Below are 26710 nucleotides of genomic sequence, written 5' to 3'. Positions count from 1 at the left end.
TGTCATGTGTCTGTGGGTTAAAGGCAGAACGGTAAAATATTCCATAAGTAACAAAGCCACATGATGCTATGTGCATACATTTCTCCAATGAAAGACTCCATAATCTACTTTACAAAAACTGTTTAATAAGTGCATGCATGTCTGATACATTCTGTACTATTCCAAAATTTTTACTGCTGTAAACACTTTCATTTTACTTGGTTTCTCTGATTATGTGTCTTGTCTGGCATTCAGAAATTTCAAAAAAGACTGAACCAAATAATCAAAAAATAGCTGATACAATCGGAGAAAAAAAAAAATTCAGCTCTCTTATATACTCATGATTCCAGCAAGAGAATTTATTCTTAATATAAAATAACCATACTTTTCTGAAAGACTTTGTTCCAATCTAGAAACCAAAGAAAGGAGAGAAAAAAGAAACAAATAGACAGATATGCTCGTTTCAGCACTTTGTGGATATTGTCACAACCTTAAAATAAATCAGTCACTAATTACAGTATAAAAAGCATTATCGCTCATAATCCAGTTACCATAAAAGGGGCACAGAGACAACTAGCTTCTTGTCAGTTTCCTCATATTGAGCCAGAGGGGTGGGGTACACTTTGGCAACCTGTGCTATCAAAACACATAGTGGGTACAAAGACACCTCTTTTGAAATCTTCATATTTGGCCCTCGTGATGAAGGGAATGAAATGTACCCAAGTCAGAATTATGAACACAGTTTATGAGGAGAAAATAATTTTTCTGTGCATACAGCTGTCAGTCGCTGGCGCAAGTTTTTTTTTTCTTTTTCTTTTCGTTTTAAATACTGCATCAGTTGTACTCAGCCGCTGTTGTTGCATAGCTCTCTTGTGGTGAACAGGACAAGATGGCAGGTGGGTTGGGATGGGCGGGACAATCAGAGGAGGACATGATGGAGGGTGGAGGTGGAGGGGTTGCCATGGTGATGAGGGTAGAGCATGCTAGGTCTCCTCTGTGCTGCACTCCGGTGGAGGAGACTTGACGGAAGGATGGGAAGATGGGAGGAGTGCAGTACTACCTGTTGCTGTTGGACATGGCATACTGAGCCTGCTTCTGCTGGAGGAGCTCTGTGATGGCCAGCAGCTTTTTCAACACATGCTGCAGGGAGGAAAAGAGGAATTAGATCATTCTCCTGAAACGGGCTGGCGTAAATCATCCTGTGTGTGTTCGGCGCCGATATCACGGCTCTCTGACCTGCTGCGCTCCCCTCTCGTTGCTCAGTGTCCGGAGCTCGTCTGAGTGTGTGGCACAGACCTCGTGCAGCGCTGCCAGGTCCCGAGACAGGTCTGTCCTAAAGTGCTCTGTGGCTTCAGGGAGGTCGGGGACATTCTGGTAACACAGACACATTACTCTTGTAAGTTTGGGAGACAGTCTGGGTCTGCATTTGAGCTGCAGCAAGCAATAACTTTTATGTTGTTTATGATCTTTTCAACAAAATATGTGAATCATCATAATTTTCCAAAGGCCAATATGACATTCAAATTGCTCGCTTGATTTGATAGTTGATGAGAAATTCAATATTCTCTCTCCACATGTATCAGAAGATGGAATGTTACTGAAACAATCAATTATCAAAATGGTTGTAACTCATTTTCTGTCAATGTGACTCACCCCTAACTCATCCAGAAACATGATCATCCTATGTTTGTTGTTTTTGATGAAAGGGTTCACACCCTCCATGTAAGGTTCCTGTTTGAAAACGAAAAGACAGCTGTGAAGCACCGACAATTTCCAAACAACGCTTTGCTGACACGTCCACCATGAACATCAATATTTCTACTAAATGCTACTATTTCAAGCAAGGAATTCATACCTTAGCGCCAAATTCAACCAGGTTGGCCAGGTTTTGGACAGACTTGGCCACCAGTGTGAGGGTCCTGCCTGCTGTTGAGGATGGAGGATCTAGCAGAGGTGGCAGCACAAAGCACACATTGTAACATGTCACACAGCTGAAAAGTGCATGCAACAACTTCCTGTTTGCTGATACCCACCAGCTATGATGTTGAACATTCTGGGGTTGAGGATGGCAGGACAGATCAGTCTTAAAAAGACAAAGCCACTGGAAGAAAAATGGATACAGTTAGGACAGCATCAGAAAAAAAAACAATGCATCACATGCCAAAATAAAAGATAAACAAAGATATGCCGATTGTGTTTTCATTTTCAGGTTTGTTTACCTCACAACTCTGGTCCGCATGGTGTTGTTGGCGGGCCATTTCTGCTGTACAGACTTCTGCAGGCAGCCGTAGATGAACCTCAGTGTCCTGGTTGGGTCATCGTAGAAAGAGACAGTGATGCAGTGATGTCTCTTGCACTTAAGATTTGCAATTCTGTTTAATTTACTAATGGAAATGATTCAGCAAGGACAAGGCTACATGTGGGTATATATGCTTACGGTGGTAGGATCTCAGCAGCCATGAAGATCTTCTCCACCAGCTCATGCAGAATGGTGAGGAGATTAGTCAGGTTCAGGTTCACATCCTCGTTCTTTTCCAGTTTTGAAGGGTTCAACTAAAAACAGAGACAGGGAGTGAGGGGAAACAGACAAACGAGTGAGGATGGATTAATTCAAATTCATTACACTGCCTGCACAATTATTAAGTAAATTTGTATTTTGACCTTATCATAATTTTTATACATATTTTCCAATTCAAGCTATATAAACTTGAATGTTTGTTGGATTTAAGCATTGACCTTACAGTGATGACACCCCAATAATTTAGCTACTTTTAAGAGCGCTGCATCCATTTGAAAGGCATTTTACAATTTTTAACTTTTCAGAGTCTGTAAAATTTGTCTGAGGTAAAGAGTTGCCTAATAATTGAGCACATGCTAATATAGGGTGTTGATCACTTTGGCCACACCCAAGTTTATAGCTTGAGGTCAAAATACTCACTTGCCTAATAATTGTGCACACAGTGTATTTACTGTATAGTTGTGAGCCATTAGATAAGAGACACTTCATTTAATGAATTACTATTATTGCACAGTACCAGAAAAGATTCAGTCCATCACATGTTGCTTGTAATGTTGATAAATACTGTTCATGGATCAGCCATCAGTAAAGGAATTTGTTGAATTAGTTTTTAATAAACTTATAGTTACACAACAGACACTTGTGTAACTCAATGTATACACTATGAAACATTCATCTGAGTGGGTGAATGAACTCCATAAGATCTACAATGTTTTCCATTGAGGTATTAAGGCTCAAAGCTCAGCCTTGAGACAGCCTGTTGAGGCTGTTACACTTTTATACATTTCTTTGCAACTACACAGCAACCTTGTGGAGCGGCTGCTCTGATATCACATAAATGTCATGTTCTTAACCTTGCACCACAGATAAATGGTGGGAGGGGGTTGGATTTGAAAGACTTACAATGTAGTGAGAGTGTGAGAGAGAAAGCCTTTGTAGGTCTTTACCTCACAGGACTGTTTGCTCTCCATGATCTTGAGGATGGTGTCTTTGAGAGCGTGGTGGACGAAGGGTGTGGCTGTGGCCTTCATGTATTGCTCCATCAGGGTGCTGGCCAGTGTGGTCGCCCTGAACAACGTCGTGGCCTCATCTGGTGACAGCACACAAGAAGGGAAGTATTGAAAATGCACAGGCACATGGTTGTACACATTCCTGAGCAGACCATTGAACATATCAAACAACTAATTGGGCCCTGAAAAATACTGCAGACTGAGGCGTTGTTGTGTTGTCAGGTCAGATATTCCCTCATTGTTAGATATACCCCTTCACAGAAGTGTGTAATTACCTTCCATGTTAATCTCTCTGTCATTGAGTGTCCTGAGTAGCGGGGCTTCAGCCTTCTCATGTCTGAAGATCCGCAAGAGGAGGCTTGCCAGTAATGTGCGATCCTGACCACACACATGGGCCAGACCGTAGATGACATGGAACTCTTTCTGCAAAATCATCTGCAGAGGACACACAACAATAATGAAGTTATTGTCATTTTAAATAAACAACAGAACAGAGCGCCCGCTCATTGGACATTGCGATTTAAAACCCCTTTTCGGTGAATGAGACCTCTTTGAACTCGCTGTACTCCTCTTCGGGCATGATCTTTTCCATGGAGTAGCGGGCGCGTACACGCAAGGACCCCGGTTCGATGCCCTTCAGAGGCACATGGGAGCTGAGAGGGAACCACTCATCAATCATCTGGCCCTTTTGCAGACGGTTCAGCTGGCAACGCATGAACACTGAGAGGGAGAGAGATTGAGATGTGAGGAAAGAGAGAAGGTCGGAGATATGTGAGTTTTAAAATGAAAAAAAGGGAGATGAATTTGAGGCTTACAGAAATGTTACAGATGTACTTACAGATGTCACTTTCTTTGCTCTTTTTTGTTTTGTTGCTCAGGCTGATTTCAAATCTGTTGATTTCACTCGACAAGTCACTGAAACGACAATATATACATTTTATAATTATGTAAACAAGCAGATCAAAATATTGTCATTTGCAAACAAGATAGAAAGATGGGAATGTGAGGAGGACAAGCACTTGTGCAACAGACTCACTCAAAGATGAACTCCTCAGTGAAGACGGGGTTCTGCCCCTCCCTAGGGTGCGTCTTGGCCACCTGGACGCTGTTTAGGTAGATGTTACAATAAGGGCTGGCGAAATACTTCACCGGCAGCTTGTGGGCCTCCTCCACATACAGCACTAGGCTGCTCACCTGGCAGAAAACAAGGGTTTAGAACATGAAACATGTGCATGGAAAGTTAGGAAATTCAATTTCAAGAGCAGCCTTTAATCTAAATCATTCATTCTTTACTTTGTCAGTTCATCTAAACAGCTGAAATCCACCTCTTCTCAGAGTTTTGAAAAATAAGACACACACAGCCTTTGCCTTTACAGATTATTTTAGCAGACAGATGCAGATGAAATAAGTATTTTAAGACAAAATTAATGTAATTGTCTACATAACTGGTCTAAAATTACAGAGGTGAAATGGCCTGGCAAGGAGGTTTAAAAAAAATTACTTTCACTCATTTGGTAGACATAAAACCAAGGCTAACAATTTATGTGAGAATGGTGTTATTATTGCTCTAACAAGACTGACTTGTCTTACAATTGCAGTAAATATGTGTCATGTCAGTTATGATAAAAGTAATTTTGTGTTTGTTTGTTTAAAAAAAAAAAAATCGTTCACTTTCTGATGAATGTACCAAGCTGTTTCAGACTCTGAACTTGAACGTGAAGTGGTTCTAATCAACTGGTCATCTGTCGCTGTTAAGTTTGAGTGTAAATCAGTTTTTCACTTCACATTTTGATTTTACAATTATTTGACAATGGTGGCACTACAGTGCTAAATTGTATTTTACTGGCTTGTTGGATTTGAACATCCTTTCTTTGTCCACATGAGCACACACGGGCTGAGGGTCTATTTACCTGTCTGAGCCTCTTGTTGGAGGTGGGCTGAGTGGTTTTCCTTAGGTTACTGCAGAAAGTTTGAAGGCATTTCATCCAATCCTGTAACATCAGAACACTGTGAGTGCATTTACAAGACACAGCTGACATGGGCTTTGTCTTTGCACAAAGTCACAACACACAACACACAACCAGTTCCAGCTATTTATTAAAATAAGAGTGTTAGGTCACAGTTTGGGTCTGTTTAGGTGCAGAACATGCAGTTTTAGTGCATATTTATTTAGTCCAAAAATAAATACATTTTTGCATGCATGTGCTTCTACCCTGTTTAATGAGACATTTATCAGTGATAGAGTGGTGCTGACTATTCTATTACCTGTGCCTGCTCTGGGGCCTCCCCAGCAAAGTAGAATATGTACTGTTCCTCACTAAAGTGCTGGACAACAATCTGGAAACAGTTTGGCCTGGAAAAAAGAAGTAAAACAGCAGATTTTGAATGACTTTGTACAGTATGACACCTCATTAAAATCATTCTCTTGTGGTCTCTGCACAACTGCGGATTTGGAGCTGAATGAAAGCACTTTGCTGCCAACTTTACTAAATTAGACTAAGAACAAATATTCTGTCATCTCACCTGCCAAACAGACTGTCATGCACTCCATACACGGAGCACACACTTAGGTCGATCAGCCCTTTTGGTTTGGTGGCTCTCTTCTCACTCTCAAAGTAGATGAGCTGGGCGTCGTTACCTTCCAGGATAAAATAAAGGTTCTTCCACCGTTTACCTTTACCTGAAGGTGAGATGGACCAGAGCAAAGTTAATCATAATGGTAACTGAAAGCAAAGACAACATACTATTATTTATCCTATTACAAGGGGGAATTGCAAAGTTTTTATTCGAGAGAGACGTTACATGTACCTTTGTTGAACAGGAGGTAGCCTTTCTTCACAATGTTTTTGTAGAACGCATCTTTTGTTTTCCGTCTGATAGTGTTATAAATTTCTCTCCCATCCACTGTGTCAGTAAGTACTTGTTCCTGGTGCTACAAATAATAAATCACATAACCACAAAGGCAAAATCAAGATCACAATGCATTTCTTTTTTTTTCTATACACAAACACTATATACAAATTCACATTGTAAAATATTATCCCCTTCAGAGAAAAATACAGAATCACACAGGCTCAGTAACACTACCATACAACGGGGCCTACCTGCACTGAAACGGGATCTTTCAGGTTGTAGCCTTCGACAATCTGTTCCTTCTTGTAATGGTCGATGATGTCATCAACGCTGCCAAAGAGACAGGGGGCAGACGAGATGCAGCATGTCATTAACAGCAAGTCAAAAAACGCAAAACCATGCTGGCTACAACTTGAAATGCTCCTCAGTTTAGCATAGATATTTTTTTCCTTATGTTATTGTTTTTGTATGAGAATGGGCACAAGGCCACACATACCTGTTGTAGTACCTCCCCCCCATCATGTACTGATTGTTGGGTGTGGGGGAGATCTTAAACCTTTGGATGTTTTCATTGGTGCGAAAAAAGAGGGAGTAGTCTCCAGGTGTGTTGTCTGACGGCCGTACAAGAAAACTGCACACCTGACCAACTACATGAAACAAGAGAGAGCGGAAGAATCGAGCGAGGGAATGGTTTTAATTCATGCCGGGCAGGATGTTGTGTCTTTGAATTTGAAATCTTTTCTGACAAGAAAAACATGTCACAAGTGGCTAATTACTTTAGCTTAACAAAAGGCAGAAAGGAATGGTACCTGTCATCAGCAGGTTGTAGGCCTCTTGCTTGGTGATTTTTCCATGATACCAGCTGTCAGAGATCCATAAAAGGCAACAGAGGAAAGAGTGACAGACAAGTGAATTAGCTCAGTCAACAAAATGCAGATGTTCAGGAGTGTTAACAACATCACCACTCAACACTGAAATTATCTTTTAATAAACTTCTACTAAAGACATTCATTAGAGTTAACTATATAACTGTTAAGTGTCTGCAAATTAATCACTACCATACATGTCAAATGTGCTCTGTCATGTTTGATATATAGTTCACAGGTGCTAAAGGAAAAACAATGTGGCCATAATTCAACTTCTTAGAGAGCCCTGGGCATTTGGCAGGCTCACGTTTTATTTGTTTTTTTCCCCATTACCTAGAGTCACTGCATCAAAGTTGAACATTTGCCAACGCTGAAGGACATGATAAGTGGAGAGACGATGACTCAAGTTATGCCCTGCCCTGTCATGCCATTCTGCTTGTTTTAAGTAAAAAAATGTCTTGAGGACAAAGAAAACAGGTAGTGAGCATGAAGGTGAAATGACTAACTGGGTGTACGCTGTAAATAAAGGAAGTACCGAGCTGCTGCCTCATAGGGAATTATAACTTCTGATGTCATTTTTATGTATGAAAATGGAGTTCAGTGCAATACAACTTACATTTTTCCCTCATGTGGATCTTCCTCCCGCCCCTGAAAAATATCACAAACAGAAGTCTGTCAAGACACAACCTCTAATGGACCAATGACTGCAGGTTTTCTGTCATCTATATGATCTGTATTCACGCATTACATCACACTTGCTTCTATGCTGATGCCACCTAGGTGTAATAACGTTTTAGTCACTTCACATCGGGTTGTTTTCATCCACACTACATTGAGTTTGCAGATGCCACTATCAATTTTGTCATCCCTGATGGTTTTCTTTGACGGGATGATAAACATCTTCTATTAAATTTGATATAGCTGTTCCAGAGTGATGTACTCACCACATCCTCCACCAGATCCTCCACAATGAGACCCTGCTCCTCTGTGCGAACATTGGTCACCCACATCCAGCCGTCTTCCAGTTCATTGTGAACAATAAACATGTCCCCTTTTAGGAAGCTAAAGAGACATGAAGCCAAAATTGACATTAAGAGAAAACATTGTGATTTGTTGTGCAAATTGGTTAAAAAGCCTAAAAACCAATGCAAGTAAATGCACTTCAAACTACACTGTGTATAGATTGTCCAAACTCTAATTACTCAGTGTCCATTGTAATGTCAATTCATTGCCAGCAGGTGTCCCCCCTGAATCATGACATTTGAGGAAACTACTACATACATCTGCTCAGCTAAGCCTGTGGCTCACTAGTAGACTCAGGGATGAACTTGACTTCAGACAGATGTTTATCAGATTCAGGAAATCGGGAAAAGCTGGGATCATCAGTCAGTGTGCCTACTGCTGCTTAATAAGAAAATTGTTAGATGATCTACTATCTGGACTGCTGTGGCCTGTGATAGTCACACTAGGCACCTCTGTTATATACAGTAAATACAGCCAAATGAAACATGTGTAAGCCAGAGCGATATTCAGTGTCATCATTTTATGAGAACACAGCAGCAACTGGATATAAAAATGTTATGTATTGAACACTGATACTCACCTTATCTCATCAGTATCTGGCACTTTGGTGTATGGAAGTATGGCCCTGACTCTCCTCCTGTCTTCTACAGGCTGTGAAAACAAGCAAACAAAGAATATAAAATCTCATTCTTAGTCTTGACCTTCCAAAACCACATTGATGTTAAATCCCTCAATTTTCTCCCAAAATGAAGTATTCTACTACAAGTCCCTCTGGGACATACTGCACTCGGCTGAAAAAGGTAACGAGCATTAGCTGAATCTCTGCCTTAAACATTTCTGACTACTGCCTGAAGGTAAAAGAAGAAGGGCTAAGGAGGACATGAAAAATACTCCCTTGGAGACTGAGCAAGTGGCGGAATAAAAGAATCAAGACTGACTTCAAGTTAACTCAAAAAGATTTATTCTACCAATCTGTCAGCCCTCAAACATTAAATCAGGTTAACATAAATGTCCTGGACACAATGTCAGAAGACTGGTTTAGTATATCTAAAATTGTTCAAATTCACATTTGTAAGATCTTTGAGAATGTTCTTTCTTTTACATATTCCCAAGCTACATTTTGAAACAGCTTGTGAATATAAAGAAAGCTTTCAGCTCAAATCTAACACTCTTAACCTACTGGGAACACCTAATGACAATCAGACCTGATGTATTTATTTTTGAGAAACAATGAAGACGAGGGAAAAAACAAATACTGAGTGATGTCATGTCACAAACGTAAGTACTGCAAATGTTCAAATATGCTGGAAATGACCCATAAAAGAAAAGAAAATAAAATCTACTGTAAGCATCAAAGCTTGCAGTCACCTCTGGGGGCGCCACTGGTGATAGCAGTTTCTCTCCTTTTAGCAGGCAAGACACATAGCTGTAATAACCGATCAGGTCTGACAGAGAAGAGAATCGCCGCCCTCCAATGTAATAGTCCCCACACATGGCGATTATCCTGTTGAGAGACACAATATTGATAAAACAGAAGCACATATATTTTTATGAAGACTGCACCTTGATGGCAACAGATAATGTTCAACTTTCATTTCTTTTGGCAGTAAAATGAGCAAACTGGACAGTGTCAGCATTGGATTTCAGTGTATCTACACTGCAGATGAAACACAGCGGATATTAAACTATTTTTTTTTTTTTAAATCTCTCCAAAGATGAATGCAGGCAGTGAGAGAAAGAAAGAGAGAGAGGTGGAGGCTGTCCTATTGAATCCAGCTCTCTCACAACCATAATATTTGTAATTTGTGGTTCATATAAAAAAACTGAAAATCACTAGAGTGAATGATTATAATCGTATGAGAAGGTACTGTATTGAACCATATCCCATTGCAGAGCTACTAATCCTAATTCTCCGCTCGTCAGTTGATTGTGGGTTTATATCAAGCTCACTATGCTATTACTCATTCGCTACAAGCACAATCAAAGGACGTCAGCCTTTTCAAGTGCAGGTGTCACACAATTAACCTTACATTCATAATTCCCGTACAGAAAGGATCCCTTGTTCCCACAATAATGACATCATGAGTGCGCACTAGACCAGTGTGAGTTAAGGAGATGATGTCATCCATTTTAGATTGTAAAAATGCATTTCAGGAGAAAATCTAAGCGACTATGCCTGGGCATAGTCACTTTGTAAGGTGTACAGCTACAGTAGGACTGGCATCTCAAACATGCATTAAAGCAGTAGAGGGGAATACTATAAAGATGCACAGATTCCAGTTTACCCAAGGGTACGTCAAAAACAAAACTAGGTTTAGAAGGAGAAGAATGAGGGGTATACTTCAAAGTGACTTCAGTCTGTTTAAGTATTCAATGGTTTTCTTCACATGCTCTGCTAATATCTTTAAGCACCTACAGTTAGTATTAAATACACACCAGGGAGTGGTGAAACTTCTGACTGATCTCCTACACCAGTGGATACTACAGTACACTTAATTATATTGCATCTTCATGTCAGCCTGTCTAGAATAAAGTATGTTTTTTTTTAAGCAGAGTGCCACATTGTTTAACCTTGCTGTGATACAACTTATTCTCACCTTTTCTGTGTGAGCCGCAAGGTTAATGTGTCTTCATGCTCAATATAACATATCAACTGAGTGGGAGGACAGATTGTAACACCTAATCTGTCTTCTTTTATTGACTTTACCGTTGTAAATTACACCATAGTATTGCTGCTCGACTTGTGTGCTGCCCTCTTTCTTTTACTTCAAGTCCACCCACTCACACTGCACAGAAGATTAAGTCACATACATAAACAGACACAGGATAATGGGTTTCAGGAGACATTTAAGTGAACAAGATGACATGCATTATGAAAAACATATCTGTCTGTTTGAATTACCATGATACACATAGGCTGAAGCAGCCTGCAATGGCACGGCAGGGCAGCTGTAACCACCCTTCAAACGTGAAAATGTTCACCTCAGTATCAGCTCATCTCTGTGGTTGCCCTTTGTTTGTGGCTTTCTGCCCTTTTGGTTCGCAGGTAATGAATAACTTCTGTAATTCCCCTGTCCTTATCTTCTAATTGAAGGAGGTGTGCTGTCTGCTTATTGTGAGATGGCATCTCACATCTTATGTTCTACTTTACCAACAAATAGGTGAAGTCTGTCAAGATCAGGCATGAAACAGTCCACACTACTCTGACTTCTTTCGGGTGTAGGCTGTTAGTAATCCAATGTTACGGGTTAGCTGGCTCTGTGTAGCTTTTCTAAGTCATACGGTGACTACAAATGAGACTTCAAGGACCCCCTTGTTTCTTGTACTTCCCCTGTTTAGGACCATTTTGGTACCCTAGCAAATTGTGGCAGCAAATAAAGCAGCAGTTAAAAACAATTACACATTGTTTAGGTCACATAAAGTATTTTCAGAGAATAGACCTCTGAAAGTAGGCAATTAAAAAGATGCTACCTACTTTGTGACTCACTTAAGCATTGAGTTACTTTCTGCTTTATGCATGTACTCTGTCATACCTGAAGTGGTTGACCACATTGGTCATGCTGAGGAAAGACAGGACAAAGGAACCGGGCCGGCGGTCACTCTCCCTGATGAGGTAGCTGCCAGGGGTCCGGGCCTGGCGCAGCCGCTCCTCAGCAATGGTTCGGTCTAGCTTGCCATGGTACCACCTGAGACACACAGACAAAGAGGAAATAATGAGGGGGGGAAGATGGATGGTGCATTGAGCAACCCTGTAGACACAAATAACATGTAGTCATGAAATGTTTTTTGTTTTTTTGGTGTTGTGATAAGTCAAGCTATATAAAGAATAAACGTAGTGCTGGGAAGAATGTTGAAAAAAAAAAGTAGAAGAATTGTTACAGCACAACCAGCAACACTTTGAAGATATGTGTCCTTTAATCAAATGTCTTTGTAATGATGCACACAACACAATGCTTTTGTCAAGTTTGTTTTTTTTTAAAGAAAAGTGCATGGAACCATTAAACCAAAATAGCAAGATAATATATATATATAACAAATATCTTTACTATAACAAATGATATATTGTCGAATCATAACTTGATAGCTTAATATAACAAGAAAAAACACTGTTATCAATTTACCCAATGTCTTTGAATGTCTCACAGACTTCCAACGTGTGGGAAGTATGTAAATAAGTATATATGTGTTAAGAGTTGATCAACTGATAATGAAATTAATTAAATTTTCATGCCTATTTCCATGAGAATATAACACAGACAGAATGAGGAGGTCATATATTCTAAAACAAACAGAAAGGGGAAAGCACCAATAACGGCACAAATCCTGAATTTATTTTTGACTTAACAGTTTTCAACACACCATTAAGGTCTTGCTTCTTTCTGAATTAAACAGAAGCCTTAAAAACAACACTGGTTAAAATTTCAGCAGGTAAGGCTGAACGTGACAGGGCTCGCCAGCTGGAGTAAAAAATTAACATGCTTTTCCAAATTTAGGCCACTGGTGCCTCTCAGAATAAAGGGCAGCGACTGGAAAAACATCCAGCGGTGAGAAGATGAATGAGGTCCTGCAGTAGCTTTTTTCACAAGAGATCTTAAGAGCTCCCATCTGGTTTTGGTGTGTCAAGATTTCTTCTTATAGAGAAAAACATGATCAAGTCTGCTTTCACAGAGAAAGCTGGAGAAGGCCAGCTGAAGAGGACAGAGAGAGGTAAGTGTCCGCAAGAGGGCTTCGGGGGGATTTGGCTGATAAGCGAATTGAAGAGAGTGATGGAGAGCAGTTGTAGAGTGAAGCCAAGCAGTCCTTAAGAGACCGAGGAAGCTGGGGGAAATAATACTGAGGGGGAATGGAACAGTGGGAACGATGGATGACTGCTGAAAGAGGAGAGGGAATGCTGGGCACGCCATCCTGCATGGGATTTTAGTCTTTTATGCCCTCCCAACATAAATACACTGCCCATTAAACCATGTATACAGTATAATGCCATTAAAAGACAAGTGGGACACAAACACCTTCTGTAAGAAATGCCCTGGGTGTTAGAGCCAATTTTACTTAGAAGGTATAGTTGGGGATCTTATCTGTGGCATTGCTTGAAATCCTCTCCACACCCCGATTGCAACCAAGTAATTTAATGCTTTTTCACAAAAATGTAAAAAGTGGAATGAACAAGCCTGGAAAACACCATCCAATCATGTTGAACACAACATTCTCAATGATTGGATCTTGATGTGTCAGTCAGGCTGCCGTTTCTGTCTCTCCCTCCCTCCTCTGCATGTACCACACTAATCGTGTGCGCGATCAGAGTCTGCAATGTGTTACGACCACGGAAAAGACAAAGCCAGTGTACCACACTGCAGTCTGGTTAGTGGCAATGCAGCTCTAAGCTGGATGCTGGATGGTTTATTGTGATGTCAGGTGTTTTCTTTCACGTGAATGAGCCATGAGAAAAAGCTGGAGGACAGTTAGCGATGCTGCGCAGTGTAGGGTCGCGAAGGCAAAACTTTGCGGTGCGACCCAATGTAATCCAAATGTGAGCTACGCGGCTTTCCGCGGTACCATCGCATGTGGCGAGGCTTCACCTTGATGTGAACCCAGCCTGTGCTCTGGTGGCGTGGCTTCAGAGCAGAATCTGAGGGTGTCAAGCTTACAGGGAAATAGGTAAGACAACATGACATGGACCATGAATGACAGAAAAATGCTGTCTGTAAGAAACTTAATCTTAACCACAGGTGAACAATGACTAGAAGCATTCATTTCGATTTTATCAATCACACATCTTTAATGTGATCAAGGGATGATCAATAAGGGCATCCCTAGTACTGGTACCAAATATGAGAGGTATGTGTGGTTAATTATTTGCCCTGTACTATGTATCTAAACAGCCATACATTCACACCTGTTTATTATCTATAACTAATACTCATAAAACATGTTGGCTGGAATTGGCTTTTAATCATAATATCAATCAAAAACAGGTGAATAATTAAGTTACTGAATATTTCCTTCATACCTGAGATGAATTATGGCCCAGGCATCAGGAATGTATCTGAGTTTATCTTCCAAACGGTACATGAACTTGAGCAAATAGAGCTGATTGGAAGTGAATGTGCTGCACTGTCATCCGGCTCCCCCAGTGAACTCTGGAGGCCTGTTATGGCACGCTTCAAATTTAGCGAGGAAACAGTGTCAGAGGCTTTACTGTATAAAACAGGCACATGGATCAACAACAATCAGCATCAAATAATATGCACAAGAAACTGCAGTTTATAGTGTATATAAGCAACTGCATGGTTTTATTATAAGGCCTATGGTTCATATCTATTACGCAGGATATGTTGATAGAAGTTTATAGGAGTTCAGATGAACAAAGCTGAAAATATTAAGTGCAATCCTTTGAATTTGATTGTTGAGAGTAAAATGTAAGAGTATGAAAATAAAATAGAACATACCATTTACCATACAACAAAACTAATGTTTAAAGTACACTGAAAGGAGAACTGTAAACTTTCACAACTGTTTCTGTATCAACTGTGGCAATGCGATGTAATTTATTTATAGCAGTTTACTCTACAACTCTGTAAGCTTTCTCCTCCTAATTAAAACGATGGATGGTTTTAGCATCAGGTCTTAAAAGTATCATCAAAAAATGTTAAGATACACAGTTTCTTAAATTTCATTTTATCATCTTTACTTTTTGGTTGATATTCTCAGTTGAAAATTGTTTGATCGTAGACATGAAAGTATTCCCTGTAATATCACCGTTGGCTGAATGTTACCTGATGTATGATTGGCAGGTAATTAATTAACCAGATACACCTGACAGAATGGAGACTTGCTGACCTTAATCAGAGGAAAGTTGGAGTGATATTAATGCCGTCAAAGGTTTTTCCATGTGTAGATGAAAAGGGACATTTGTTCACATTATGCATTAACAACAATCAACTTGCTTTGTATTTCACAACATGGGGGTGTTTAAATGTTAATGTTTTGCAGAGCTCACTGACAGGTGGATTTTCATATTAATTGTTAAATGGCAGTGTCAATATATCTGTCGCCATATTTTACCATTATCGCTCTGGTTTGGGGACACATTTACCAATAAACAACTCCTTGGCATTATTTAAAGTCTCAACCCCACTTCTAATCAATTCTTCTAATACAAAGAGGGAAATGCAGATCTTGTTAAGTGCATTTAAACCAGTCTTGTTTTCAGGGTTCATTTTAATTCAGGATTGATCATCAGCATTCAGCACAAACCGTCTTCTGGGCTGTGTTGTGTGAGGCTGAATTTTCAGTCTAGGTCACATAAATACAGTTTATGGATGTGGTATTCCTGACTTACTTCACAGTCACAGAAGCATAATATTACTTCTCTCATTACCATAGCAAGCTTGGCCATGTGAGGTTGTTGCTGAACAGTACCTTGAGGGCATCTGTGTTACTTCAAGTCGTTGATTTGAATTAGTAAACATCTAGCAGATACACCCCGAACATCATGAAGTCCTGAGCCGCAGGATTAAAGTCAGAAAGCACTGTGGTGTTTTACCAAGTCACGGACTTCAGATGCTTTGCACTGCACACACCACAACTTTCTATAGATACGGGGGAAAAGCCATTGAAATCATGTTTCCTGAAACTTTGTGTAGGAGTTATGATATTCAGTTATTATCATAACAATTCACTTCCCATAATCACGTGCGATGTGATTGGGTTAACCTGACAGAAAGGGTGCTATGATTAAAAACAGAAGCCATGACAGTGGTAACAGGATACAGTTCTCCTATCAGCTTGAGGAATGCTCTGTCATGTCTGTGCATGAACAGCGAGCAGCGCAGTGACGTCCTGCAACTCTCCTACTGACGCGCAGCCCAGGATAAGGCATTTATCTCTCTGCATACAGTTCCCTCATGGTCCTCTCTGAGACAGGCTAACTAATACAAACCATTACAAAGTAATAGTTGTGGCAACTCACACAAATATCTATCTATATCTATGCCTAAATCTGTAATCGAGTGACGAATACCCCTTCAGCCGCAGTGCCACACCAACTTGTGTTTCGAAAGTGCTGAGGTGCATGAGTAGGGGGAGTTACCCACAGTGTCCTCCTTCGCCACATCCTGAACCTTATTTTCACACGTTACCATTACCAATTTAGTCACTTCAACATGAGACAAGGGGAAAACACAACCCTTTCAGCTGTTCCTGTGACAGCAATAGAATATATTACAATATGACCTCCTGGGAAAGATATGAGTAGCCTACTGCTCCAACAAAGTAACTGAGTGTAAGACTTAACACAGGTACACACCGGATATCTTACATTTATTCTAGTCATACACTTTTTAATATACTTTCTGTTTTTGCTCTATTTTAAAAATCCAATGGAATATGGAGTGACTACAGTAAGGAAATATGTGAGCGCATATCACGCATGTATGCAACTGACGTTTTAATTAAACAGGCAACAGCTGCTGCACATGTTTTTATATGGCAACATAAATAAACTCAAGGATAAAAAAGCATACAGAGCTTACATTGTTTGGGACATTAATGTGCACTTAGCTCATTATTAGGGTATTCTGAGGACACCCATAACAGCACTAGGACACTATAACCTCCCAACAGGAGGATTTAGGCAGGTACCAATAAAAGCCTTGGCAAGAACATTGATACACGGATCTGATTGAGAAAAACAAACCCATCTCAACCCCTCTCTCTACATCCTGTAGGGAAAATGAAGAATATTATACATATGCTAAAGAATTGACAACCTCCAATTTTGAAAAGTGTTTGGAAAAAACTTGTGCTCGAAATTAGGACACTGCATACTCTACTGACCTAAATCATTCAAGCATAACTATTTTTAAAAAGTAATGAAACCCAGACTATTTGGTCAGATTTAACCATTTATAACCCCCCCCCCCCCTCAATGGATTGGTGAGAGAGTTCTCCATTATCCATTCTCTAAAACATTGTAATGTGCTGATATTGAAATTCACTTTTGACAAATTCAGGTCACCATAGATTCTGTGTTTTCATGTCACCACATCCGAGAGAAATCTGACAAACATCTTGCTGTGACTTGAGCGAGTTGGACTTTGTCTCTCTGTCAGTCTGTCCATCTCTCATTAAGGTATTTTCTGAGCTCTCTTTCTCTCTCTCTCCAGCTTATGTCTCTCTTATTCGTCTTCTTCTGTTTGGATGGATGTGGCTCTACTCAAACATCTCCATGGACGTCAGCCCTCATCAGTATCAAAATGTAATGAAACGTTCCATTACTGTACATTAGCAATGCGCCTCAGTGGAGCTGTCAACTGTCCATATGGGTTACAGAGTACATGTTTTCTACACACAAATGCAATGCTCAGTAAACATCTAACATCTTAAACAGAGTCAGTGTTTTCATTCGGTGTCTTGACATTACATATCACTACATAGCTACACATGTAGTATGACTTTCCAGATTTCCTTGTGCAAGGTCTGTGAAATAATAGTAAGATAAAACTGGCAAAACTGGTATATTCAGTTTACACATTTCCATACAAAAAAAATCAAGGAAATTGAATATCTATGACGAGTTTCCTGTAAAGTCAGATGATCAATCAGCATGTCGATCAATCGGCTGAAAGATCCCACAGTAGAAAGTCACTTAGTGCATAATGTTAAATAAATATACTGCACATATACTGTAGACATACACACGATTTTACCTTTTTAACAAGCCATATTTTTTTAAGATCTACCATGAACCTGGTTCTTAAACAAAAATATCAGCCGAGCGTTAGGGAGGCAAGGTACAAGTTGCAGGGTGATTTGATGCCCCACTTACGCCGAGTTCGCCCTCTGCTGCATCTCCCTCCAGTGTCCCGTGGTCTCACAATGTGCACCTACTCCACTGATGCTGCTGCTGGCCAGACAAAAACTGTAAGCTCCAATGTGGAAAGCAGAGCAAAGGCAGCTCTAAATCCATACAAGGCATGATGATGTGACCCTGCTGTCTCCCTGGTACAGTCATCTCCCGTGACTAGGGTCAACAAGCAATATCCACTGAAGTAAGATGATCGGGAAGACACGGAGATGCGGACTGTTACCCCACATGCATTTAGATGTGCTAACTAATTTGAGGAAAATTGGATGATCATGTCTGATTCTGTCATCCTGTTCTGAAGAATTACACAAGTGGATCTTTCGGAGAGCGAGGCGGGCAGTAGCTTTGTAGTCTTTGCTCCCACTTCATCCTCCACTGACTTTCTCCTGCTCTTACTCTGCTTTTTCCCTCACTCATAAAGCCACGCATCGTGAGCATGCTGCCTATTGGTTTTTGAAGCAGCGGGGCAGCAGGGGTAGGGAGTGGCATCTCTGCACACACATGGACATTTATGTGCTACCCCTGAACACACACACACACACACACACGCATTAGTGGAAACAAACCACCGACCTCAATGACCTGGATTGGCCTTAGTTTGAAGTTTACATACACCTGGGTTCAATCACGATTCAAGATCAAAACACAGTTAAATTAAGACTGTTTGCCCTGAAAATGTCAGAGTGGTTTCGACCTCACATCAGACATTCTTTCAGCAAATGATCAAATGCCTCAGCTCTTAATGTAAACTGTTTGGGTTTATGCACTAACCAACTGACCAAACAACTATTATGCAAATTGTGATCCCTTAACCATTCACTTATATTTGCATGCTCAAGTTTCCACAGTGGAAAGAAAGTAGGTGGAGAGCTGTGGAGGACTGTCAGCAGCTGTGAAATGGTTTTGTTTTGCTTTACACAGTAGTGAACTGCCACAGCTTGTTACTCTCAGTCAGGGTAAGAGAGTGACAGCACACCGGGGCAGACCGAAACCATACAGATGGGAGAAATGTGGAGGGGCCATCCATGCATCTTCAGCCTTCGCTCAGCCTGAATGCTAACCAACCACCATCATTTTAATGCGCAGCCAGGCACACAGGGACCAAAGCCCACATCTCGGCTTTCCTGCTGTGAATCAGCCTCCCTGAAATAACATCATTACATCAGTGATAATAGGCTTCACTGTCATCTTCCCATACAATATTCCTCCTGAGATTTAATTTCTGCAAGCAGGGGTGTCCAGTTAAGGACATTCTCTTCCCGTCGAATTAAAAACCCCATTCCTTGTTTAGCTGAATAACTTAAACAAATATAAACACATTTTAAAATCAATTTTGTGGCTGTTTTTGCCCAAGGAACAATGTACCAGTAGTAATATCACTGTTAGATAAAAATACTTTTTCTGTTCTGTTTCTGTCCTTGCAACGCAATTGAGAAAATTGTGTCTGTAAAACTATATACTGTACACACTTTTCTAAAAAGTTCCAAAACTATCACAGTACTTCAATTTTAGTGCACATATATATTTGCACTGGTGCAGGATGCAAGGCAACTAGTTGGAAGTTCTGCATCAGACCAACCAGCTTCTGCACCGGACACACACTTTCGCCTTCACTTTTCTTATTCTCTCTCTTACATGGCTATGAGCCCCCTCTGGTGTAGCAGCATCTCTCTTCCATTCACTTGAATAGGAGAGTGTGTCCAAGTATAAATCACAGCAGGGGAGCCTGCTAAGAAAAACAAACAAACGCGTCTGCAACACATAAAGACAAAAAGAAGTCCTGTCCCAGTGTACTGAGAAAAGAGGATGAAAAAGACTGGATAAATATAGTTTTCATTAGGGGTGCAACGGTTCACAAAATCCACAATTCGGTTCACATCACGGTTTTCAGTTCAGTTCGGTGTACATTGATCGTTAGGAAAATCAAATATGTCTTGTATATTCAGGTTACAACTGAAAGAATGAGGCAGTCTGACATTGATACATCATTGTGACAGTCTTTTAGGTTAAAAGTAGGTGATATTCTGGCACTGCAAGAGAGGAGACATTGCTAGTTCCAACATGCATTTAATTTATTAGACAGAGAAGTTATCTTTAACAAATGCAATTAGTTATTCACTGAAATATATGACCTACATTTATCAATTGTGGTATTTACAAAAATTATATCTTACTTTATAAAGTCTGTTATACAGTCTCTCATACAGGTTGTGCTGGAGCGCTAATAAACGCTAAATGCGCTGAATTGCTAATTGATCGCGATCGTCACTAACCCCCCCCACCCGGTCCTATACAGCACACCTATACAATGTTGCTGGCACAGGTTCAGCTTCTGCTCTGGAGTGTACACGCTTCGCCTCGTTGGTAAATGACAAAAAGGAGTAGCGCCTGCCTATGAACCGTACACGACACACACGAACCAGAGACAGTTGAACCGAACAGTTTTCATAAACCGTTCCATCCCTAGTTTTCATCACTGCATATGGTTTTGTTACTTGTTGTGCGAAATGATCATGCCAGCAGAGTCACAGTATGTTGTCTAATTGCTGTGTCACAACCACAATTTGTTCTTGCTGTTGAACAAATACTGATAAAAGCATTCTTAAATACTGCTGGTCTTGTTTACACTGGTAGTTACTAATAAGTACATTGGTGACTGTGATCTTCTGCCAGATCTGCATTATTATCTATATCTGCTACCAACTGTATCAACACAGATGTCAACAGATGGCTGTTTTTTTTACAAGATCCATACACTATTTTCTGTGAAAGGGATGCAAATGTAAAAAAAAAAAAAAAAAAAACCCTGACTAGCAAAGCTCAGAAAAGTGACAAATAAATAAATCAGATCTGCCTGTAATTTGAATGTGCTCTTTCCTGCCCCATGCCCTGGAAGTTCACAAACAGCATCCGCCCATCCAAATTGAAAAATGAATTTCATGCTCTGCATCATTCAATCATGTGAGAAGTCATTCAAACTCAACAATCCTGGGTATTGTCAAAAACAAATGAAATGCTTCTGAGGATCCTGTTAATGCCACAATGAGTGGCTTAGAAGTCTTGAAAACAGGATGTAGGAGAGAAAAGGCAGGGCAGTGTGGGTATTGGAAGGGCATGACAGGACATTACGTAACACATTGAAAATGCATGGAAACCATAGGCTTCCCCTTATCAATGCACAACGCGGATCTTACACTAATAAATATGGGACTGGTATTTCAACTACTGGGTGAGGTAAAGCAATGGTACTCCATGTGCAACCTTTGGGACAAGGTGCAATTATGGTTTAAAGCAGGCTACCGTAGCCTGTATAGCTTACCAGCATTGAATATTGCAGTAATTTCAAAATGTCCAACAGGAAATTAGAGGCTTAATACTAATTGCTGGGCTCACCAGTCATCAAAACGGTGTAATGACTGATCCAATCCCATTAATAAAACCCTGCTTTGTTATAAAAGTGCTGTAACATTTTGGCTACAGGGAACGGCCTCCGTCAGGGAATAACCTAGTTAAGCTATGTGACATGATCCCTGTGCCATTTCAGAATCCCATTGTCTCTGCAACCCTACACAAAGGGCAATTAGGTAGCGTGGGTGCTCAATTAACACAGCAGTTACAGAGTTGTTTCCACAGCCAACTGCTAAATCTGGTAAACTCATTCACAAAGCCACTGATCTTCAAATCCAACTTTTCATTCCCCTCTCTCCTTCCTCCCACCACCAGGGAAACCCTTTATGACTTAAAATCCTCTATAATCTTCGTGGAAACTCAAACTCAACGACTCGTTTCCCAACAAGCTGTTTGTTTAAGCTCAGGCACCGGGCCTGAGGCTTCCAAAGGCAGCAGGAACGTGCACTGTGGAGGCCACCTGGTATCTTTGCTCTTGGCTCTTCGTTAAGCTATCATCAGTGTGAAATTCTTATCGCAGCGCAGCAACCATTGTTTATGAATGGCACACTGGCGTACAGAGGTGTGAATGAATGCGACTGCTGTTTGTGTCTCTCTCACTCACGTAGATATTTTAACTCGGTGCAGCAGAGTGCACACACAGTCACGGTGCAACACTTGCAGCAAGCACTTTCAGTAGTATGTACGTTTTCCACCATCACTTTTCCAATATGCACTCTGCGGGCTGCAAATATAACTCAAAGAAATACAAGATCAGCCTGTTTACAGAAGGCATACACAGCTAGCTAACACAGCCTAGGGGGCAGGGTGAGACTCAGAATCACTCAGGGTAGTGTGGGTAGTCAGCTGTGAATGTAACACTCCTGGCTGCCAATAGTAGATTTGCCACTGGCAAATGCTATTATAGGCACTGTGGGGGGAAAAAAAGCCCAAAAACAAATGCATGTCTTGTGTTACACATAGACAGGATGTTCATATAAATAACAAGATACAAGATACAAGATGAGCTGACTGTCTGCCATAAAATATGGTCGTCGCCATCAGGTTCACTACATAGCTGCAGGCTAAAACTTCAGCTTTGCATCAAAGCATCCACTAGATGACACATAACGCTGTCGATCACAGTGGGTCAGTGACACATTCTGGGTGAGTGACATATCCTTGCTTGACTGAGTCATGATTACAAGGCAGAGTAGCACCTTATAACTTCTGTGGTAAAGAATCAACCACTGCCAGGCGAGAAGATGAATGAAAACTGTGGGCTGATATCATTGGAGAGCTTGTGTCTGGCCTTACATATTACCGACGGCAGGTGTTCACTCAATGAACACACAAATACATTCAGCATTTGACCTCAATCTTTTTTTACATTGTGTCTAATTATACCACAATATTAAATGTTAGTGTCCTTCCTTCCACATGTCTGCGTTGCGTTTTCATAAGGTAATCAACACTGTCACACACTTCGCAATACTATTAGGAAATTGCAGACTAATAATAGCCAGACACTTTTCAGAAATGTGCAAGCAATTCACTAAAACCACAAACCCAATATAGGGGAATATAGCTTTTTGCATGTTCCTTGCACAACTTGATTGAGTAAGGCATCTCAGAGTAGGCCTGAGTGAGTCAGTAGATTCATTCTGATTCTCACTAGCGTGTTAAGTTATGTGTGTTAGTGAATGTGGTAGATACACATTTGAGTACAAGTCATTCATTGTGAAATAAGCAAGACCAAAGAAAATCAATGCCATTCATGCACAAGTGACAACTGTCCCACTGCCTCACTGGCAACCCTGCAAGTTGATAAACTGGAATGCAACTGCAAACCCATGAACAAGTGCATATTTGCTTGACCAAACGATAACCTCCATACTAATACTATATGTAATAACTCGGATTTGAGAGCAGCTGATTCCATCTATGGTTGTTCATTACCAATCCAGGCAAGAATGGTGAAATGCTGGCATTCCCCTTCCTCTGTAATCTGACAGGGAGATATAAAGTGGCTCCTAAAAATAAGAGCTGAATCCACACTCCAGGCCCAGTCACTTCCATATCTCACACTATGAGGGCCAGAAATGACAAAGCTCAGCAGTTCTCTAATGAGACTGTAACAAATGGGAGAGCTGTATTTAGGTTATTGCAACACCAGCACACACACACACACAGGTTTAGACATGTGCTTATGTGCATGCCTGATAAATTCATAAAAGAAATACCTATAGTTAGAGATGCAATCCTAATATAACGCTCAGGGTGCATTTTTCATGCTGCAATAAAAAAGGTTCACAAATACCCTCATTCAGGCTTCAATAACAGGGTGATTCAAGTGACATTGTACTAATCACACATAAGCTATGAACAAACTGATTAGGTCTGCTCTAGATTACAAATGTAAAGGGCAAATAAAATTAAGTATCTTATAAATAAAGGATAGGCTATACTAACAGAGTTGACAGGAGATCTGTGCATCCCTAAATATCCCTAATCCCTAGATATTAGGTCTATGCATACAGGTGCTTCATCTCGGCTCAAGCTGAACTCCATACAGTTGTGGGGAATTGTGGTCCGAGCCAATGATACAGGCATGACACAGATGGTTCTTGATACTTTGAGAAAGACACAGATAAAAAAAACTGCTGCTTACCTAGGACACACGTGCTGACCTCAGCCAGACTTAAATAGGCTTTTGTCATCTGCATTTCTTCAGACCATATCACATTAACTACTTCCTCTTACCATCTCTGTTACGTCGTCCCTTGTCCCTGAAACTGATCTGCCATTATTAATGAAAAAATTGCATCATTGACTATCATCAACATCTGATTACGACATGATTCATCAAGTAAAGTATTTGTGTTTATTATACTTATAAATTATTTGGCTGGTGCTTTCACTTATTTAAATACAGCTTCTCCAGTAGATTAAAATGCTCCTATTACTTTTATATTTTATTGATGATTGTTGACCACATGATTTAGAAGAAAAGCTTCAAACTGACATCCACACAGGAATGCATCAGTTATTATTGGACATTATATAGATTAACACTGTCCTGCTAACAGTTAGTTCAATCTAACACTAACTTCGCTCAATCTCAACATGCACATTCTTCAACTGATTAACTAAGTAACTATGGTTCCAACAAAAAGTACAATAAGTTTGTAAATGAAAAAACACAGGCTACTTAAATATAGTTTTAAACTTGGATTACTTAATGGCCACAACTGTTCAATTGTTGGATTTTAAAAAGCCACAGTCCATGGAGCATCTGACTGTGAGCTGTAATTCATAACTGATTCTAGTTATGAGGAGCACAAGTTACTGTGTGACCTGAACAAGTCAACATGAAGCCAAATTCAGACCTCAGCTGTCTGACAGCAGGAAGGAAGTGAACCCAGCAGAGAGCACAGGATGCTTGAAAATGTTGACTTCTAGGTATCAATGAACAACACCTAAGTTTTCAACAACAGTGGTACACTTACTGGTTGGTGGGAGGTGCAGAGAGGGGGAACACCACCTCTTCTTCCTCATATTCCTGTCCATCCTGCATGTCGCTTTCATCCATAGTGCCGCCGAGCCCCCCACTGCTCGGAGGGGGAGGAGGGGGTGGTGGCAGTGGGGGGAAGGCGGCAGTGGGCCCGTCCGGACCGGTTGATGTTGTTGTGTGTTGACTAGTTGGACCCTCCAATGTGGGAGAGCAGCACACGCCGCCCACGGTCCCTGAGCTTGTTCCTTGAAAAACTGAATGTCCACCTCCTGCTCCGCCACTCCCTGTTGCGGACAGCACTGATCCGGTCACATCCCCGCTAGACGTGAGCGAGATCACGCTCATGTCGGGAAGTGAGTCCGGCGATGTGTTCGAGTGCTGGCGGAGGGTCGGCGCGGCTCCTTGTCCCAAATCGGGGACTCGCATTCTGCTCTTGGGATAGGGGTAGGGGAAAGGGGCCGTCTCCGGGCCTCCGCCTGCTGCCACCCCTGTCCCTGTCGCGACCGAGCCCGTATCCTCACTGCTGACCTCCGCAGCCATCATGTTAGGGAAATACGTAGAGGGGAAAAAGTCCAGAAGGGAACCTGCCCTTCCCCTCTGTTCTTACAATACTCCTTCAGTGTTTGGGCTCCGGGGAAACAACACCAAAAGTTTTCTCAAAACGCGTTTAGCCAGCCAGCTAACGTTAGCCACCGAGCTAACTTAGCTTACTTAGCTGCACTAGCGGGCGTTAGCTTTACCTCGCATTCGCTCGCTGCAGGATAGCCACGCTAACGCTAGCGGGATGGCTAGCAGCTTGAGACACTTGATGAGTTCTCGCTCGCTATGTCTTCATTGTTTCCTGAGTTTAAAGTTCATGCAGAAACACTATGTGGAAACTTACATTTAAACAGTTTCAAAGAGAATATCAATTCACCGGTATTTCCTGTTTTGTTTTTTTGTTGTTCGGACTTGAACCTCGGCACCAGACAGACCACTTGTCGGGGAGTGTTGTTTTATTGTCACTGTTGTGTGTGTAATCCCCGTCTTTTTTCCAGTGTTGTTGTTTTCTTTCCTTCTGAGTTTCCAGCCGTATCGAGCACAGTCCACAAACGACCCAGCCTTATTTCCTGAATCCCCGGAGCGCTGTGTTATCCCGTGCGAACTATCATGTTGTAAACCAAAGTATATATTTTTTCTTGCGTATACAAGCTGAGTTCGCCTCTTTTTCTAGGTTTCAGAGCTGGTGGCTTGCCCGCTGCTGCGCTGCTCTTTCTCCCCTCCCTCTCCCACTCCTCTCCAGTCACTGAGCAGACACAGCCAAGTGAACACAGAGCGCAGTAGTAGCACCGACTCAATCCATGACATCTTCGATCAGTGCTCCGAAGAAGGGGGCTTGTATCGTATGCTAATTGATTTTAGGATGAATTAAAGATGATAGTTTCCCCATTGCTGAATGTACAGTCCCCCTATTGTTTTTGTTTTTTATGAGAGTAGGTGCAACTGGTAGACATGCAGCATAGTCTTTCATACAAGCACCACATAGATCTTTGTGCAAACCAGATTTCTGCATAATCTGTTAATGCAATGCAATGCATGTAATGCACTATTTGCATGTAGGCTATTCTCCTATATTCAGTAAATTGGGAAGCTGTTGGTTGTTTTTGAAACTGCCAACCATGAACAAGTCACCTTTATGCATATGGTAGGCCTACA

At 41.1% G+C, this 26710-nt stretch overlaps 1 protein-coding gene across 1 annotated transcript; it reads right to left on the bottom strand.

Annotated features, from left to right (window-relative positions):
• Positions 1-111: 111 nt before the first annotated feature.
• On the bottom strand, positions 112-26274 carry LOC310990759 (ras GTPase-activating protein 1-like). Its single transcript, XM_083978250.1, has 25 exons — positions 25011-26274; positions 11783-11935; positions 9618-9753; positions 8830-8900; positions 8171-8288; positions 7843-7874; positions 7170-7222; positions 6857-7007; positions 6612-6690; positions 6316-6439; positions 6031-6187; positions 5773-5860; positions 5418-5498; positions 4544-4701; positions 4346-4422; positions 4055-4227; positions 3783-3942; positions 3445-3587; positions 2417-2532; positions 2199-2285; positions 2013-2080; positions 1835-1923; positions 1633-1710; positions 1216-1350; positions 112-1119 (listed from the first exon to the last, which is right to left on the bottom strand). The coding sequence occupies exons 1-25, from the start codon at positions 25556-25558 to the stop codon at positions 1036-1038; spliced, it is 3159 nt and encodes a 1052-aa protein (XP_083834376.1). The 5' UTR covers positions 25559-26274; the 3' UTR covers positions 112-1035.
• Positions 26275-26710: the final 436 nt, after the last annotated feature.

The sequence above is a fragment of the Trachurus trachurus genome (assembly GCF_905171665.1).
Source record: "Trachurus trachurus genome assembly, chromosome: 9".
NCBI lineage: Eukaryota > Metazoa > Chordata > Actinopteri > Carangiformes > Carangidae > Trachurus > Trachurus trachurus.
This window is presented reverse-complemented; position numbering and strand designations above follow the sequence as displayed.

Coding starts and splice junctions, on each gene's coding strand:
- LOC310990759 (XM_083978250.1), bottom strand. CDS start 25,558: ATGATGGCTGCGGAGGTCAGCAGTGAGGATACGGGCTCGGTCGCGACA. Junction 9,754..11,782: donor AATGTGGTCAACCACTTCAG/GTATGACAGAGT, acceptor GTCTCTCAACAG/GATAATCGCCATGTGTGGGG. Junction 2,533..3,444: donor AGAGCAAACAGTCCTGTGAG/GTAAAGACCTAC, acceptor CTCTGTTTTTAG/TTGAACCCTTCAAAACTGGA.